Below are 14,208 nucleotides of genomic sequence, written 5' to 3'. Positions count from 1 at the left end.
ACGCTTAACCGACTGCGCCACCCAGGCGCCCCTTGTTTTTCTTTTTTTAAAAAAGCTTCTGGTATAACAACATCCTAAAGAGAATGATGTTAAATCCTAGACGGATTGGGGTTATTATATAATATGTCAACGGATAAAACAAATTGATGGCTTACATCTTGAAACAAGAAATATTAAAAAAAAAAAAAAGGCAACAAAGACCAAGGTTCAGTTTAAGAATGATTCTCCCAAAGTTTCCGAAAGTGGCAATACCTTTGGCATATGTGTCCTCTTTCTCTTCTTATCGTGATTGAAAAGTTGGCTTTATTTTTTTAATTTAATTTTTTAATGTAATTTATTGTCAAGTTGGCTAACATACAGTATATACAGTGTGCTGTTAGTTTTGGGGGTAGATTCCCATGACTTATCACTTACATACAACACCTAGTGCTCATCTCAACATGTACCCTCCTCAGTGTCTGTCACCCATTTCCCCCTCTTCCCGCCCCTCCACTAAGAACCCTCAGTTTGTTCTCTGTATTTAGGAGTCTGTTACGGCTTGCCTCCCATCTTCTCTGTTACTATTTTTTCCCCTTCCCTTCCCCTATGGCCTTCCTTTAAATTTCTCAAGTTCCACATATGAGTGAAAACACATGATATCTGTCTTTCCCTGAACTGACTTATTTCACTTAGCTTAATACCCTCCAGTTCCATCCATGTTCCTGCAAATGGCATGGTTTCATTCTTTCTCATTGCCAAGTAGTATTCAATTGTATGTATAAACCTTATCTTTTTTATCCATTCATCACTTGATGTACACTTAGGCTCTTTCCATAGTTTGGCTATTGTTGAAAGCGCTGCTATAAACATTGGGGTACAAGTGCCCCTATGCATCAGCCCTGTATCTTTTGGATAAATTCATAACAGTGCTATTGCTGGGTCGTAGGGTAGTTCTATTTTTAATTTTTTGAGGAACCTCCACTCTATTTTCCAGAATGGCTGCCCCAGTTTGCATTCCCACCAACAGTGCAAGAGGCTTCCCATTTCTCCACGTACTCACCAGCATCTGTTGTTTCCGGAGTTGTTAATTTTAGCTGACTGGTGTGAGGTGGTATCTCAGTGTGGTTTTGATTTGTATTTCCCTGATGAGGAGTGATGTTGAGCATCTTTACATGTATCTGTTGGCCATCTGGATGTCTTCTTTGGAAAAGTATCTATTCATGTCTTCTGCCCATTTCTTCACTGGACTATTTGAGAAAAGTTGGCTTTAAACAGTGGTTCATCCACATAGACCAATGGAATACAATAGAGACTACAGAATTGGACTCACAAAAGTATGGCCAACTAATCTTTGACAAAGCAGGAAAGAATATCCAATGGAAAAAAGACAGTCTCTTTAACAAATGGTGCTGGGGGAACTGGACAGCAACATGTAGAAGAATTAAACTAGACCACTTTCTTACACCATTCACAAAAATAAACTCAAAATAGATGAAGAACCTGAATGTGAGACAGGAAACCATCAAAACCCTAGAGGAGAAAGCAGGGAAAAACCTCTCTGACCTCAGCCGCAGCAATTTCTTACTTGACACATCTCCAAGACAAGGGAATTAAAAGCAAAAATGAACTATTGGGACCTCATCAAGATAAAAAGCTTCTGCACTGCAAAGAGATAGTCAACAAAACTGAAAGGCAACAGAGAGACTAGGAAAAGATATTTGCAAATTACATATCGGATAAAAGGCTAGTATCCAAAATCTATAAAGAACTCACCAAACTCCACACCCAAAAAACAAATTATCCAGTGAAGAAATGAAGAAGGGAAGAGTACATGAATAGACACTTTTCTAAAGAAGATATCCAGATGGTCAACAAGCACATGAAAAGATGCTCAATGTCACTCCTCATAAGGGAAATACAAATCAAAACCACACTGAGATACCACCTCATGCCAGTCAGAGTGGCTAAAATGAACAAATCAGGAGACTATAGATGCCAGAGATGTGGAGAAATGGGAACCCTCTTGCACTGTTAGTGGGAATGCAAACTGGTGCAGCCACTCTGGAAAACAGAGTGGAGGTTCCTCAAAAAATTAAATATAGATCTACCCAATGACCCAGCAATAGCACTGCTAGGAATTTACCCAAGGGATACAGGAGTGCTGATGCATAGGGGCACTTGTACCCCAATGTTTATAGCAGCACTCTCAACAATAGCCAAATTATGGAAGGAGCCTAAATGTCCATCAACTGACAAATGGATAAAGACGATGTGGTTTATATATACAATGGAATACTACTTGGCAATGAGAAATATTGAAATCTGGCCATTTGTAGCAATGTGGATGGAACTGGAGAGTATTATGCTAAGTGAAATAAGTCAGGCAGAGAAAAGACAGATACCATATGTTTTCACCCCTATGTGGCTCCTGAGAAACTTAACGGAAGACCAGCGGGGGAGGGAAGGAGGAAAAAAGAGTTACAGAGAGGGAAGGAGGCACACCATGAGAGACTCTTAAATACTGAGAACAAACTGAGGGTTGACGGGCAGTGGGGGACAGGGGAAAGTGGGTGATGAGCATTGAGGAGGGCACCTGTTGGGATGAGCACTGGGTGTTGTATGGAAGCCAATTTGACAATAAATTATATATATATATATATATATATACATATATGTATATGTATATATATATATATGTATATGTATATATGTATATATATATGTATATGTATATATGTGTATATATATGTACATACATACAGTGGTTCATGAAAGCAAGGAAAAACCAATTCGTTAATGGGTTGGCTCAAAATCCATTACTGCAATTATTCTGTGAAATGAAGAAGCCACCAGCCAGATTATACAAGTGAAACCAAGAAAATAATGAACTATACCTTCAGAACACAGCTTATCAAACCTGGAGGTGATATATTTGACTTCTAAAACTTCCCAAACTATAATCTTAGTGAATCTAGGCTGTCTTTTTAAATAAAACAGGGGTAAAATTTTGTTTAGTAGCTGCCAATTATGAATAATGAACAGTTCTGGGCATTCTACTTACATGGTCTCCTTCATACTCATAGTAGACAAGGATATTGAGGCTCAGAGAATTTGAATGACCCTACCAGGATCCTTAGTCACTAAACAACTGACATGGGCATGCCCAATCAATTTGACACCGAAACTAAGATATTAGTAGTTCAGCACTGTCTTTAAACCTAAGGGGCCCTTAATCAGAGATTTGAATACTTGTGAATATGAGTGATGTCTTAGGTTGTGTTCTCAGAAAGCAGACCCTGATTTATTAAAAACATGCTTCCAGAAAACCAGTAAGGAGTGAAGGAAGCAGGACAGGGTAGGGGAAAAAGCCAGGTTGGGTCCAGCTTCAGCCTGATCTCTGGAGAAGCTCTGGAATGGAAACTATACCTTTTAAGTTTTCCCCTACTGAAGGCAAGGAGCTGAGTTTTCATACTTTGTACCATTTGTACCCCATGGGGGACCTAACTCCCAGAAATGTCTAGCTCTCTCTGCTTGCCGGCAAAGTAGTTCCAGTTCTCAGACTATAATAGGTACATAGATATTCTGACAAATCTCTATACCTCATCACCTTGATAATACTTGAAATTGAATTATAGATTTATTCTTTGAACTTTAAACTTCCATTAAGAAACAAACTGGCAGAGCAGATTTTTATTGGAGAAGGAGGGAAGAATTAAAAAATCTCTAGGGTTAGATAAAGAGTAAGAAGGACTCGGAGGGAAAAAAAGAGGGGCTGTCAGGATAATTGTGAGTCAATTTATTTTGTATCTACAATACAGATTGGAAAGATGAGGCTGGCGATCTAAACGATTTGCTTGGAACTTGGGGCCTTATTTGGATTTGGTAGCAGCTACCATGTGTAAAGGAATTCCACACGCCTAGAATAATTTTCACTATTGTGAAATTTTGTTTATAGTAAGCCTACATGGGGAAAGCAAAAAATCTAATATTTTTTCTGCTATTTGCACCATTAGTTTTAGCTCTGCATATGAAGTAGTGATTTATTGCTTCTCAAAGAATGATTGTTGACTAAATTATTTTTATATTTTAGGTTAAGTTGTATTTGTGTGTGTGAGACAGACAGTGAGAGAGAGAGGGAGAAAGGTATCCATAAGAGTCTGTTGACATTGTCCTGCAAAATCATCCTACATGTTAGACCTACTAGGGGACTGAGTATGAAGAGAACCAATTAGTCATAAGAAGAGTCAGAAATAGCCTAAAGTTAGTTATGTGAGACATGTTGAAAAGTCCTCCACCTTTACTCAAAAAAATCTCCCCTCCAGTTTCCCACATCTCCCAAAATGATATTCTTAAAAACTATTTCCTTTGGGTAGACTCTTTGTCACTTGAAAAAATGAAAAAAAAAACAAAAACAAAAACAAAAACAAAAAAAAACCATTACTGGTCACATGTTACCTCAGGGAGAAGAAATTGATGATAAAGTTCCTACCCAATACTATGTTGGCCTGAGAACAGACCCATGAGAGTTGAGGCTGCAATGAAGAATCCCCAGGGGGAGGGGCAAAGACCTGGGCCTGGGGGAGGACTGTCGGAAGTGTACTGCGGGCAGGTTTGAAGTGGGGTGGGGGGGGAGGGTGGTCACAGGAGTCCTCAGAGGGTAGTGAGCACCTAAGGTGTGAAAGAAGTGATATGTAGAAGACATTGCTAAAGTCACCTACTCACTTTCCTTTGGAATTCCAATGGAATTCTGATTTTACTCAGGAAGATAGTGAGTCCAGATAAAAGAACCACCTCTTCACATTCCCTTGCAGCTTGGTGGGGCAGTATGACTCATTCTGGCTTGGTCAGTATTTGGGTGAGAAAACTTTGTAAAAGGAATTACACTCAGTTGGAATGTTTCTTTTTGCCTTTTTCTCCCCCTTTCTTTCCCCCTTCTTCCCACCTACAATGTGGACTTGATGCCTAGAGGTGCAGAAATAATTCTGTATTAGGAGGAAGGCCACGTGCCAAGGGTGCTGAGCAGAGAGGTAGAAGAAGCTTGGGTCCTGGACAACACTGAAGACTGCTGTAACATACCTGAGCTGTCCTGTTTCTGGACTTCTTGTTGCAAGAGGAAAATGATCCTCTGTGTGGTTAAGCCATTGTATTTAGGTTTTTCTAACTGGCAATTGGATGTCCCTGATAAAAGGTGGGAAAGCACTGAAACTAGACTCCTCTTCCCTCCCAGATGGACCCTGGCCCTGGACAACCAAATCATCCATTATGAAGCACCACTGATTCCTCTTTTTTTCTAATCTCACATAACTAATATATCACCAAATTCTGTCTGTTTCACCCTCTAAAACAAATGCCAAGTTCCATCACTTCACTCCAGAAGCATGGTCACTAGCCTGGCTTAAGCTACCCGTATTTCTTGGTTCTACCACTGCAATGACCTCCTAAATGATTATTGTCCTCTACGTCCCCCTCTCTATAATGTATTCTTAACATATATTTGAGCTTTATGGAGCATACATCGGATCAGAACCTCCTGATGAATCCCCATGGCACTGGAGTAAAAGTTTAAACTCCTTGCAAGAGGCTCAAAGTCTTTTATGATCTGACCCCTCTCTACTCTACTTCTATCCATTTTCACTGTCCTCAAGCCATGCTGGTCAATCAGTCAAACCTCAGACCCTTTGTACTTCTTGCTCCCTTTTCTGGGAATACTCTACCCAAAGATGTCCTCATGATTTTTTCCTTTTTTAAAAAAACACTATTCTCAGTTTAAATGCAACTCTTTGGCAGGGACTTTCCTGACCACTTAGATAAATTAGTTCCAATCCCCAGCTACCCTTTCTTTCTATTTTAGCACCTTATTTTATTTCCTTCATAGTATTTATCATTTACCTTGTCCGTTTAATTTATTTTCTTGTCCTGGTTGTCCCTTCCCACATATCTCACCACTACACATTCCATGCCTAGAACAGTGCCTGGCATATAGCATGTAGTGTTCAATAACCATGAACTGATCAAATTGACTATATTTGTCAATTCTCCAGACTTGTTCCTGACTCCTGGATTTGAGTCATGCCATTTCTTGGGCAATGTACACACACTCCCCTTCTTCTCTCTCAAGCTAAATCTCATTTGCATTTCTGTCTAGTCCCATATCAAGACTCACCTCCTTTGAGAAGCCTGCCCTATTTCACCTTTCTGTGCCATCCATCACCATCCTCCCCCCAGCACATAAACATGTTTACCTTATTACAGTCACATACTGGTGTGTCCTTCTAGTGATTCTCCCTCTAGCTGTTTATGCTTCTGCACTCTGTGTTCCCATCTTTACCGAGATTTCCTTAAGAAATGATGGAGCTGCTTCTTCTTCCAAGTTTTTCACAGTTTACTGAGCTTTCCATAAATGACTGCTGAAATGTGTTTCTGGCAAAAAGATGTAACCCATTAGGAAAGTAATCACAAGAGACTAAACAGCTAGAGCAATGTCCTACCTTGTTTTACCACCACAAGATCTGTATGTGCTTTTATAAAACCCTTCAAAACCACCGGCTGACTTGGCCTAGAGGTCAATGGCCACAGGTTAATTCAAATCAGCCATGAGTTTCTCTAGAGCCAGAAGTGCAATTTGTTGATGAGCAGCAAAACTCAAAACATTCAGCTTTTTTCCTGGTTTCCTGTATCTCAAATCTTCCTCTGATCGAAGGATGATATTCATGATTTCAAGATCTTTGCTGTGCAAGATGATATATAGTGCGGCATCTCTGACTAATCTTCTCAGATGTGATAAATCCCAGGGAGGTAAGATTTGGACGGACCAATCATAGTGAAGGGTAATGACCATGCTGGGGAACCTTAGCTCATTCCAAAGAAATGGTTCCCCGTTGGTGGATACTAAACCCCAGGGCCCTTATTGAACTGATCAATAGATGGCATTGAAAACTGAGAACAAATGCATATTTTGGGTATGATGGTTGGACAGTAAAATCCCATATAAATATTAAATATTAGTTTTCTGCATGATTTGGCCGTTTCAGAAATCTATTTTCCAGAAGACAGATTAATATCCAGGCTAAATCTCACAATATTCTCCAGCACTGCACTAGCTCTAGTTACGTCACACTGATCAATGTGTGGATTTGATCTAGAAGGAAAAAAACAAAAACAAAAACATTTATAGCATGTAAAAAAAGAATCCAATTAATAAACAAAACTTAAAAAAAATAAAAGTGGATATGTGAATGGAGAAAACCTGCACTCTGTCAGAATCAAGCCAATAACCACACAAAAAAGTAGAAATTGAGCTATCATTTGGTTATTACAAATAAAAATCATTTAGAGTTCATATGAAGGGACTCTGCCTCAAAATTGCATGTATAGAATTCCCTCTATATTCCTATGCAAAGAGCATAAGGCAGGTATGCAAATTCATTGCATGTTAAATGCTTTTAACATTTGTCTACATCATTCTAAGAGTATTCTGGACACCTGAGAATAAGCTGCACAGTTGGTCTCTATTTTGTCTTAATGAGTCACAAAGAAACTCTATATTTTTTGGATGCCAGATATTATTATTAATAGCATTGAACTTTATCTCTTTCAATAAATAACATCTTCTGAATGACCTTATTCTACAGCCATGGGTGGAAAAGTTGCTGGTCAAGTTAGGTTTTTAACTTTGGCATAATTCCAATATATCAAAAACTATAGAATAAAATTTTGAGTTCATAATATTCTTAGTGAAAATATTTAAAAAGTTGTTTTGGTGCTTGTCATCTTAGGCTACCTTTGAAAATGAAATTATATCAAACTGAATTCACTGCCTCTAAATAGAATTAAGATTATTTCTTCTTATCCAAAGGGTAAAAATATAAAATATAAAATTAGGACAAACAATACGGTTAGTTTACATGATTCAGCTCTGACTCCCATCCTGCCAGCTGCCTCTACTTACTTCCAACTCCAACTCAATCCATGAATGGTTTCCTTTCCTTTTCTTTTTTATCATTAACAAGTTCTTTAGAATTAATTATCCAGTTATTTTAATTTTCTAATTTGTAATATTAATGTAGACAAACAGATATTGTTAAAGGAACCAGAACAACAAAAACAAAAAGAAGAATAGACTAATGGTCAAATGATGACACTTCTTATTCACTAAAGCCAAGATATGGAAGCAACCTAGTGTCCATCAATGGATCAACAAGTGAAGGTGATGTGGTATGTATTTCTGCAATGGGATGTTATTCAGCCATGAGAAAGAAGGAAATACTGCCATCTGCAATAAAATGGATGGAACTTGAGGACATTGTGCTAAGTGAAATAAATCAAACAGAGAAAGGCAAATAAGTACTATACACTAAGTATGTTTGGAATCTTAAAAAGCTGAACTCAGAGAAATAGAGAGTAGCATGGTGGTTACCAGGAGTTGTGCAGTGGGGGAAATGGGTACAAACTTATAGTTAAAAGATTTTTTTTTAATTTTTTTTTCAATGTTTTTATTTATTTTTGGGACAGAGAGAGACAGAGCATGAACGGGGGAGGTGCAGAGAGAGAGGGAGACACAGAATCAGAAACAGGCTCCAGGCTCCGAGCCATCAGCCCCGAGCCTGACGCGGGGCTCGAACTCCCGGACCGCGAGATCGTGACCTGGCTGAAGTCGGACGCTTAACCGACTGCGCCACCCAGGTGCCCCTATAGTTAAAAGATTTAACAACCTCTGGGGATCTATTGTACAGCATGATGATTATAGGTAATAATACTGTATCTTATACTTGAATGTTGAATAGATTCTCAATGTACCTTCAAAAGAGTAGATCCGTAATGTTCTCACCACAAAAAAGAAATGGTAATTATGTAATGGGATGGAGGTGCTAGCTAATGCTATGGTGGTAATCATTTTGCAATACATTATTGTATCAAATCAACACTCTGTACACTTTAAACTTACATAATGTTATATGTTCATTATGTCTCAATAAAGCTGGGGAATTTTTTTTATTAAAAAAAAGACACTTTTCTCTTTTTTAGATAAGCATTGAATATGGCTACCAAACATCAGTGTTCCAAGAACCTCTGATACACAAAACCATCATTGGTTTATTAGCTTAAATTTATGATTGCTTAAAAAATGAAACTGCTTACTTGATAGGTCATGAGCTTGGGAATCAGAGTGTTTAGATTCCAATACTAGTTCCAGCACACTTACCTGTATGATTTTTGGGCAAGTTTTCTTATTTTTTTGAGCGTGAGTTTCCTCACCTTAAAAAAACAGTGTAATAATCATACCATCCTTACTTTAGGAGAATTAAATGAAATAATTCATGTGAAGAATTTGGCATAGCACTGAAATTAGCATATACAAAGCACATAATGAAGGTAAAATATTAAATTATTATAACTTGGAATCTCTGGCCTAAATTTAAGATTAGTTTTTTCCCCTACTTGTAATGGACATACTCCTGGAAAGCTGTATTTTATTGGTGAGACTGAAGAGAAAGGCATTTCTATTTACTCATATGGCCTTTAATGTTAGATCTGATAGGGACTTAGGCCAGCGAGTGTAAGTCTTTGGCATCCAGATAAAGAAGCTGAGAAGTGACTTTCCCAAAATCACATGGGGAATTCGAAGCAAAATTAGGACTAAAATACAGTCCTTTGATCTTTAGTCTAGGGAACTTTCCTTTATATTATTGACCACCTTCAGTAGCATTGCAGTGAACAAAACATCGAAGACACAGGAATTGCAGCCAGTGTTTGGGAAAGGCTAAATTTAGATCTCCAAAAAAGAGTTGAGTCGTTACAACAGAAGGACTCTTGAATCAATTCCCAACCTTAAGTTCACATATTTTTCAAGGCAGTAATGCCAGATTCATCCCCTTTCTCCAGAGCCTCAGATTAGATTACAAGATCTCAATACAGCAGTTTTACACCCTAAGTTCAGGTCATTATCGTCACTGAAAAATTCTGAGTTTTAAGAAAAATTAGAGAAATGTTGATGTGTTACCTTAATCCACACTGTTGGAGATTTGAATGAAGCAGAATTTACTTTCAATTTCACTTTCTGTTTAGACTCAGAACTTGGCGTACTTCCTAGGGCGCCTAGGTGGCTCAGTTGGCTCAGGTCATGATCTTTCAGTTCGTGGGTTTGACTCCACATGGACTCTGGCTGACAGCTCAAAGCCTGGAGCTGTTTCAGATTCTTTGTCTCCATTTCTCTCTGCCTCTCTCTCTCTCTCTCTCCCTCTCAAAAATAAATAAACATTACAAAAAATTAAAAAAAAAAAAAAAGAACTTTGCATACTTCCTGATTACAGCCCCGGCTGGTTCATTTTTGTATATTCAAATGGAGCTTAGGACAAGAACTTTACTTCAGAAAGCACCAGATTTCCTCCTTGCTTCAAACCCTCCTCCATTATCAGTGATTAGACCATATAATTATTTTGATTCTGCCCCTCTCCACTATGTTACCAAGTCATTTTGATTCCTCATTTTCAATCTCTTTTTAGTCAACTTTTAAAATATTCCCACAGTCATTAAAGCAATCTAGGTCCTCAATACTCCTGACAAACAGGTCTCCCTAGTTCCTTAAGCCCTGGTCCGGAAGTTTACTAGTATGATGCCAGCTAGCAGATTCATCCTGTACACTATTGCTTGATCATGCCACCCCTGCTTAAAACCTTTCCATGGTTTCCTCCCGTTTACACACAGATGCAGCTCTCCATACTGAGACCATGGGGGGCTAACTGACAGCCTATGTGCCACATGGATTCTTTCATGTTCTGCCTGGTTGTTTTGTTTAGATCCTAGGGCATTGAAGGGTGATAGAGCCATACAAGTGTTATTCTCAAGTGAAATATAACAAACTTGGCTCTCATTGTCTCACAGACCTTCTACATATACTGGTATTCATGCCTTGTCCTGGTGTGCATTTGAGTTTGCAGCCTGTGCTTTGGCTCAACATTCAACCACTGCTATGAGTAGATCCTAGTTAACTCTCAAGTCTTATTTCTTTTTCTCCTACTATATTTTATCATTTCATTCTGGATAAACAATTTGATAAAGCAGAATAAGCAAAAGTCAAGGAGGTGGCCTATACCTAGGGTTGAATGGGGTCTTTCAGAGTGGCATTTAGTGTAGTTCGGGGGGCACCACGGGGAGGCGAGGTTGGCTGGAAACAGGTGAGTGGGGGAAAGGGTGCATAGAACAAGAGGCACCACGGTCATCTCTTGGATACCTATTTCTACAGCAGGGAGGGAAGGGTTGAAGGATATATGGGAAGCTGAGGGTAATTTGATGACACTCCTTGCCACAGGGTTGAGCTCAGTTGTGTGTGTTTTCTCAGAACTCTGCCCTGCCCATGAGAACAGAAGTGATGAGGGAGAATGAGGAAACAAGGTTCTGGGATTAATCTGCAAAATCTTGTAAGACAAAGTTCATTAAGGTCCAGGTGACCTCAGAGCTAATTACTTAGAACTATTTCTCACCAAAAAGGGTTTCTAATTTTTTTTTTTTCTGGTAAGAGAATAAGCTTGGGGATGTTTGTGACCTAGGGAATTTACATATCTCACTCTTTCACTTTGTTCTGGTCTCCTGAACTCTCTGTCACTCAGACTCTTCTTAGTGGCTCTCTCTAAAACAGGACTCCTACTTGAATGCACCCCTGTTTGCTACCACCCAGGGTCTATCACCTCAGCCTGCTTTATTTTTTCTTTCTTACCATTTATCAATTCCTGATACTTCATGATGTATTGATTTGTTTGTTTTATCTACCTCTCTGCTAGAACGTAAGCTTCTTGAAGGCGGGAAGTTCGTCTACTTTGCTCACTGATGAATGCCCAGAGCGTAGAGCAGAGCCTGGCTTCTCAGTTCATATCTGCTGAATGAGTGAATGCGTTTTCAATATTTTTAGTTTTTTTCCCCTTTTTTCTTTTCAGATTGCCCTGTATTCACTCCATGCTTCAGGCAGGCAAGGGAACTTTGCATTTATGGATGTGCCCAGCATTTCCTCCTCTTATTAAAGATGCACTCTATGTGCAATACATCTCTCTCAGTATCTTCTGTGTAAACCTACTTATCACAAGGCAAATGCCACCTTGGAAGTGACACATGCTCCCTTCCAGTCCCTAACTAACTATAAGGACTTGTTTAGTTAGTGCTAGTCCACCTTACCTTCTGCTAACAGGTTTGTGCTTCATATTATTCCTTAAATGATCATTTCCTGAATGGTAGGGACCAAACACCACACCTCTACCTTTTTCTGGCACAGGGTGTTATTACCTCATAGGCCCTCACCAAAGTGAGAATGAATGAGTTAAAAGTAACTTTCCCAAGAGTTGAAGCATACATGTCAAAATGTTCAAAGATTTTTGCTAATTTTTAATGGAAAATTTATCAAGCATATTATCGATGTTTCCATCCCCTTCAAGTGTTCTCGACAGATTTAAACTTTAATGACTCAAGTTTTTTTACTATAAACTAGACCTAGAATCAAGAGAATTGAACATGTCACCTTCTTAAACTAAGTCACTTCCTTATTTCCAAGTTAGAGACAATAATGCTTTCCATGATTGTTACAGAGGATTATTGTCATTGTCAGAATCAGTTTGAGATAACATGTGAAAAAGCTTCTAAATGTTTTATAAACTTTAAAATTGTTTACCTGCATGTCATGTTTAAAGTAATAATCAGTGATTATGCTGTGTTGTGATAAAATGCTGTCCTCAAGGGGCACCTGGGTGGTTCAGTCGGTTAAACATCCTAATTTGGCTCAGTCATGATCTCACGGTTTGTGAGTTTGAGCCCTGCTCCAGGTTCTCTGCTGTCAGCACAGAATCTGCTTCAGATTCTCTGTCTCTCTCTAGCTCTCTGCCTCTCCCCTACCCCCTGTCTGAGCATTTTCTCTCTAAAAAATAAATAAACATTAAAAAAATGCTGCCCTCAAGGCAAAAGAGATGTAATAAATAACCCCGTGTTGCCATATCTTTTTCAATTCCTGTGAGTACTCTACAAAGTTTATTTCAGTTCCTCCATTATTATCAAATTTGTATTTACTTCCTATGGCTACCTTCAGCTATCCCCAACCTCCACCACCCTAGACCTGTGTTAAGGTTGTTCTTTGTAACATGCTGCAAGCTGAAAAATGAACAAATAAAGCCAGTTGGACATTCTTTCAGGCATTCAGATGCCTTAAAAATTATTTCCAAATGCTGCCTGTGTTGCAGGTGGTGAGATTTCAGGATAAACAGACTGACATATAGCCTCCTGACAGAGGACATGTTACTGAAACTCCTTCTCCCATTTGGCTAGTGTGGCTGTTGAATCTCCTCCCCTTGACATAGATAGGTACCTTTGTCTCTGCTTGATGCTATCACTCTGAACACCCAGCCAACTTACAGTTTTGAAAACTACTTCCTCTTTTCTGCCTTGCATCTCTTTTCCAAAGGATCTCTAAAAACCCACTGAAAGCTCTTCACAGAATTATTGTTATGTCCCTGTTTATTTTCTAATAAAGAGAAGAGTCTGTAATATGCTTTTGACAGTTTTAATTAAAAAAAAAAAAAAAAGAAAGTTTCTGATACTACAGAGACCCAGGGCCTATGCACAATATGGAAAGGGTGGGGAGAGGTGAGGGTGGGGAGATGATGTTCAGCCAGTAAACACATTCTGTGGCTTCTTTAAGCTCATTCAGTTTCAGCAGAGAAGGAGAACAGCTAATCTCATAATTTTGAATCCATAACTGACAGGAATGGTATCTTTACTATGCCTTCCACAACATTTATTACAAACAAAAACAGAAGAATGCAACACTAAAAATCTTACATTGTTAAAGCAGAACAGAATATGAAGCAAAGCTGGCAGACAACTGAAATTGTACCACATTAAACATTTTTTATTTAATTGCCAAATGAAGAATGGTGGTGTTTCTGTTGTTTTCTAAATAAATATTGTCTAAAAAACTGATGACACATTTTCAAACAGGAAAATGATTGCAAATAACCAGAGTGGTTCTGATATTCTTAAATACTTTATTTTAAAGGAAATTTTAATGCTTCCAAATGATAAAACCAACTGATTGAAACAAAACATATCTCTTGGCTTCCTATTATTTAAAGATTTAGCTTAAATGTCTACAAGAACTTCCACTCTGGCCAAGATAGAGTAAGGACTGGGATTTATCCTCTCACTTAAACACAGTTTACAAGGCAAAGAGTATCTGGTAACTGGAGGCAGTGG

General features: G+C 38.6%; 1 protein-coding gene across 1 annotated transcript in view; it reads right to left on the bottom strand.

Moving 5' to 3' along the window:
• ERAP2 (endoplasmic reticulum aminopeptidase 2) overlaps window positions 1–12,170 on the bottom strand; it is a 44,877-nt gene extending 32,707 nt beyond the window's left edge. Inside the window, 9 exon segments of the mRNA XM_053722184.1 lie at window positions 260–301; window positions 2,732–2,768; window positions 2,770–2,809; window positions 6,468–6,746; window positions 6,748–6,793; window positions 6,796–6,870; window positions 6,873–7,014; window positions 7,057–7,117; window positions 12,145–12,170. Coding sequence (XP_053578159.1) covers window positions 260–301; window positions 2,732–2,768; window positions 2,770–2,809; window positions 6,468–6,746; window positions 6,748–6,793; window positions 6,796–6,870; window positions 6,873–7,014; window positions 7,057–7,117; window positions 12,145–12,170 — 748 coding nt within the window.
• Between the last annotated feature and the right edge of the window lie 2,038 nt (window positions 12,171–14,208).

This window comes from Lynx rufus, unplaced genomic scaffold (genome assembly GCF_022079265.1).
Source record: "Lynx rufus isolate CCGP_SWC_20201006 ecotype Redwood Valley unplaced genomic scaffold, mLynRuf1.p SCAF_1, whole genome shotgun sequence".
NCBI classification, from domain to species: Eukaryota; Metazoa; Chordata; class Mammalia; order Carnivora; family Felidae; genus Lynx; species Lynx rufus.
Note: the sequence above shows the minus strand (reverse complement) of the source record. Positions and strands in the feature narration are given on the sequence as shown.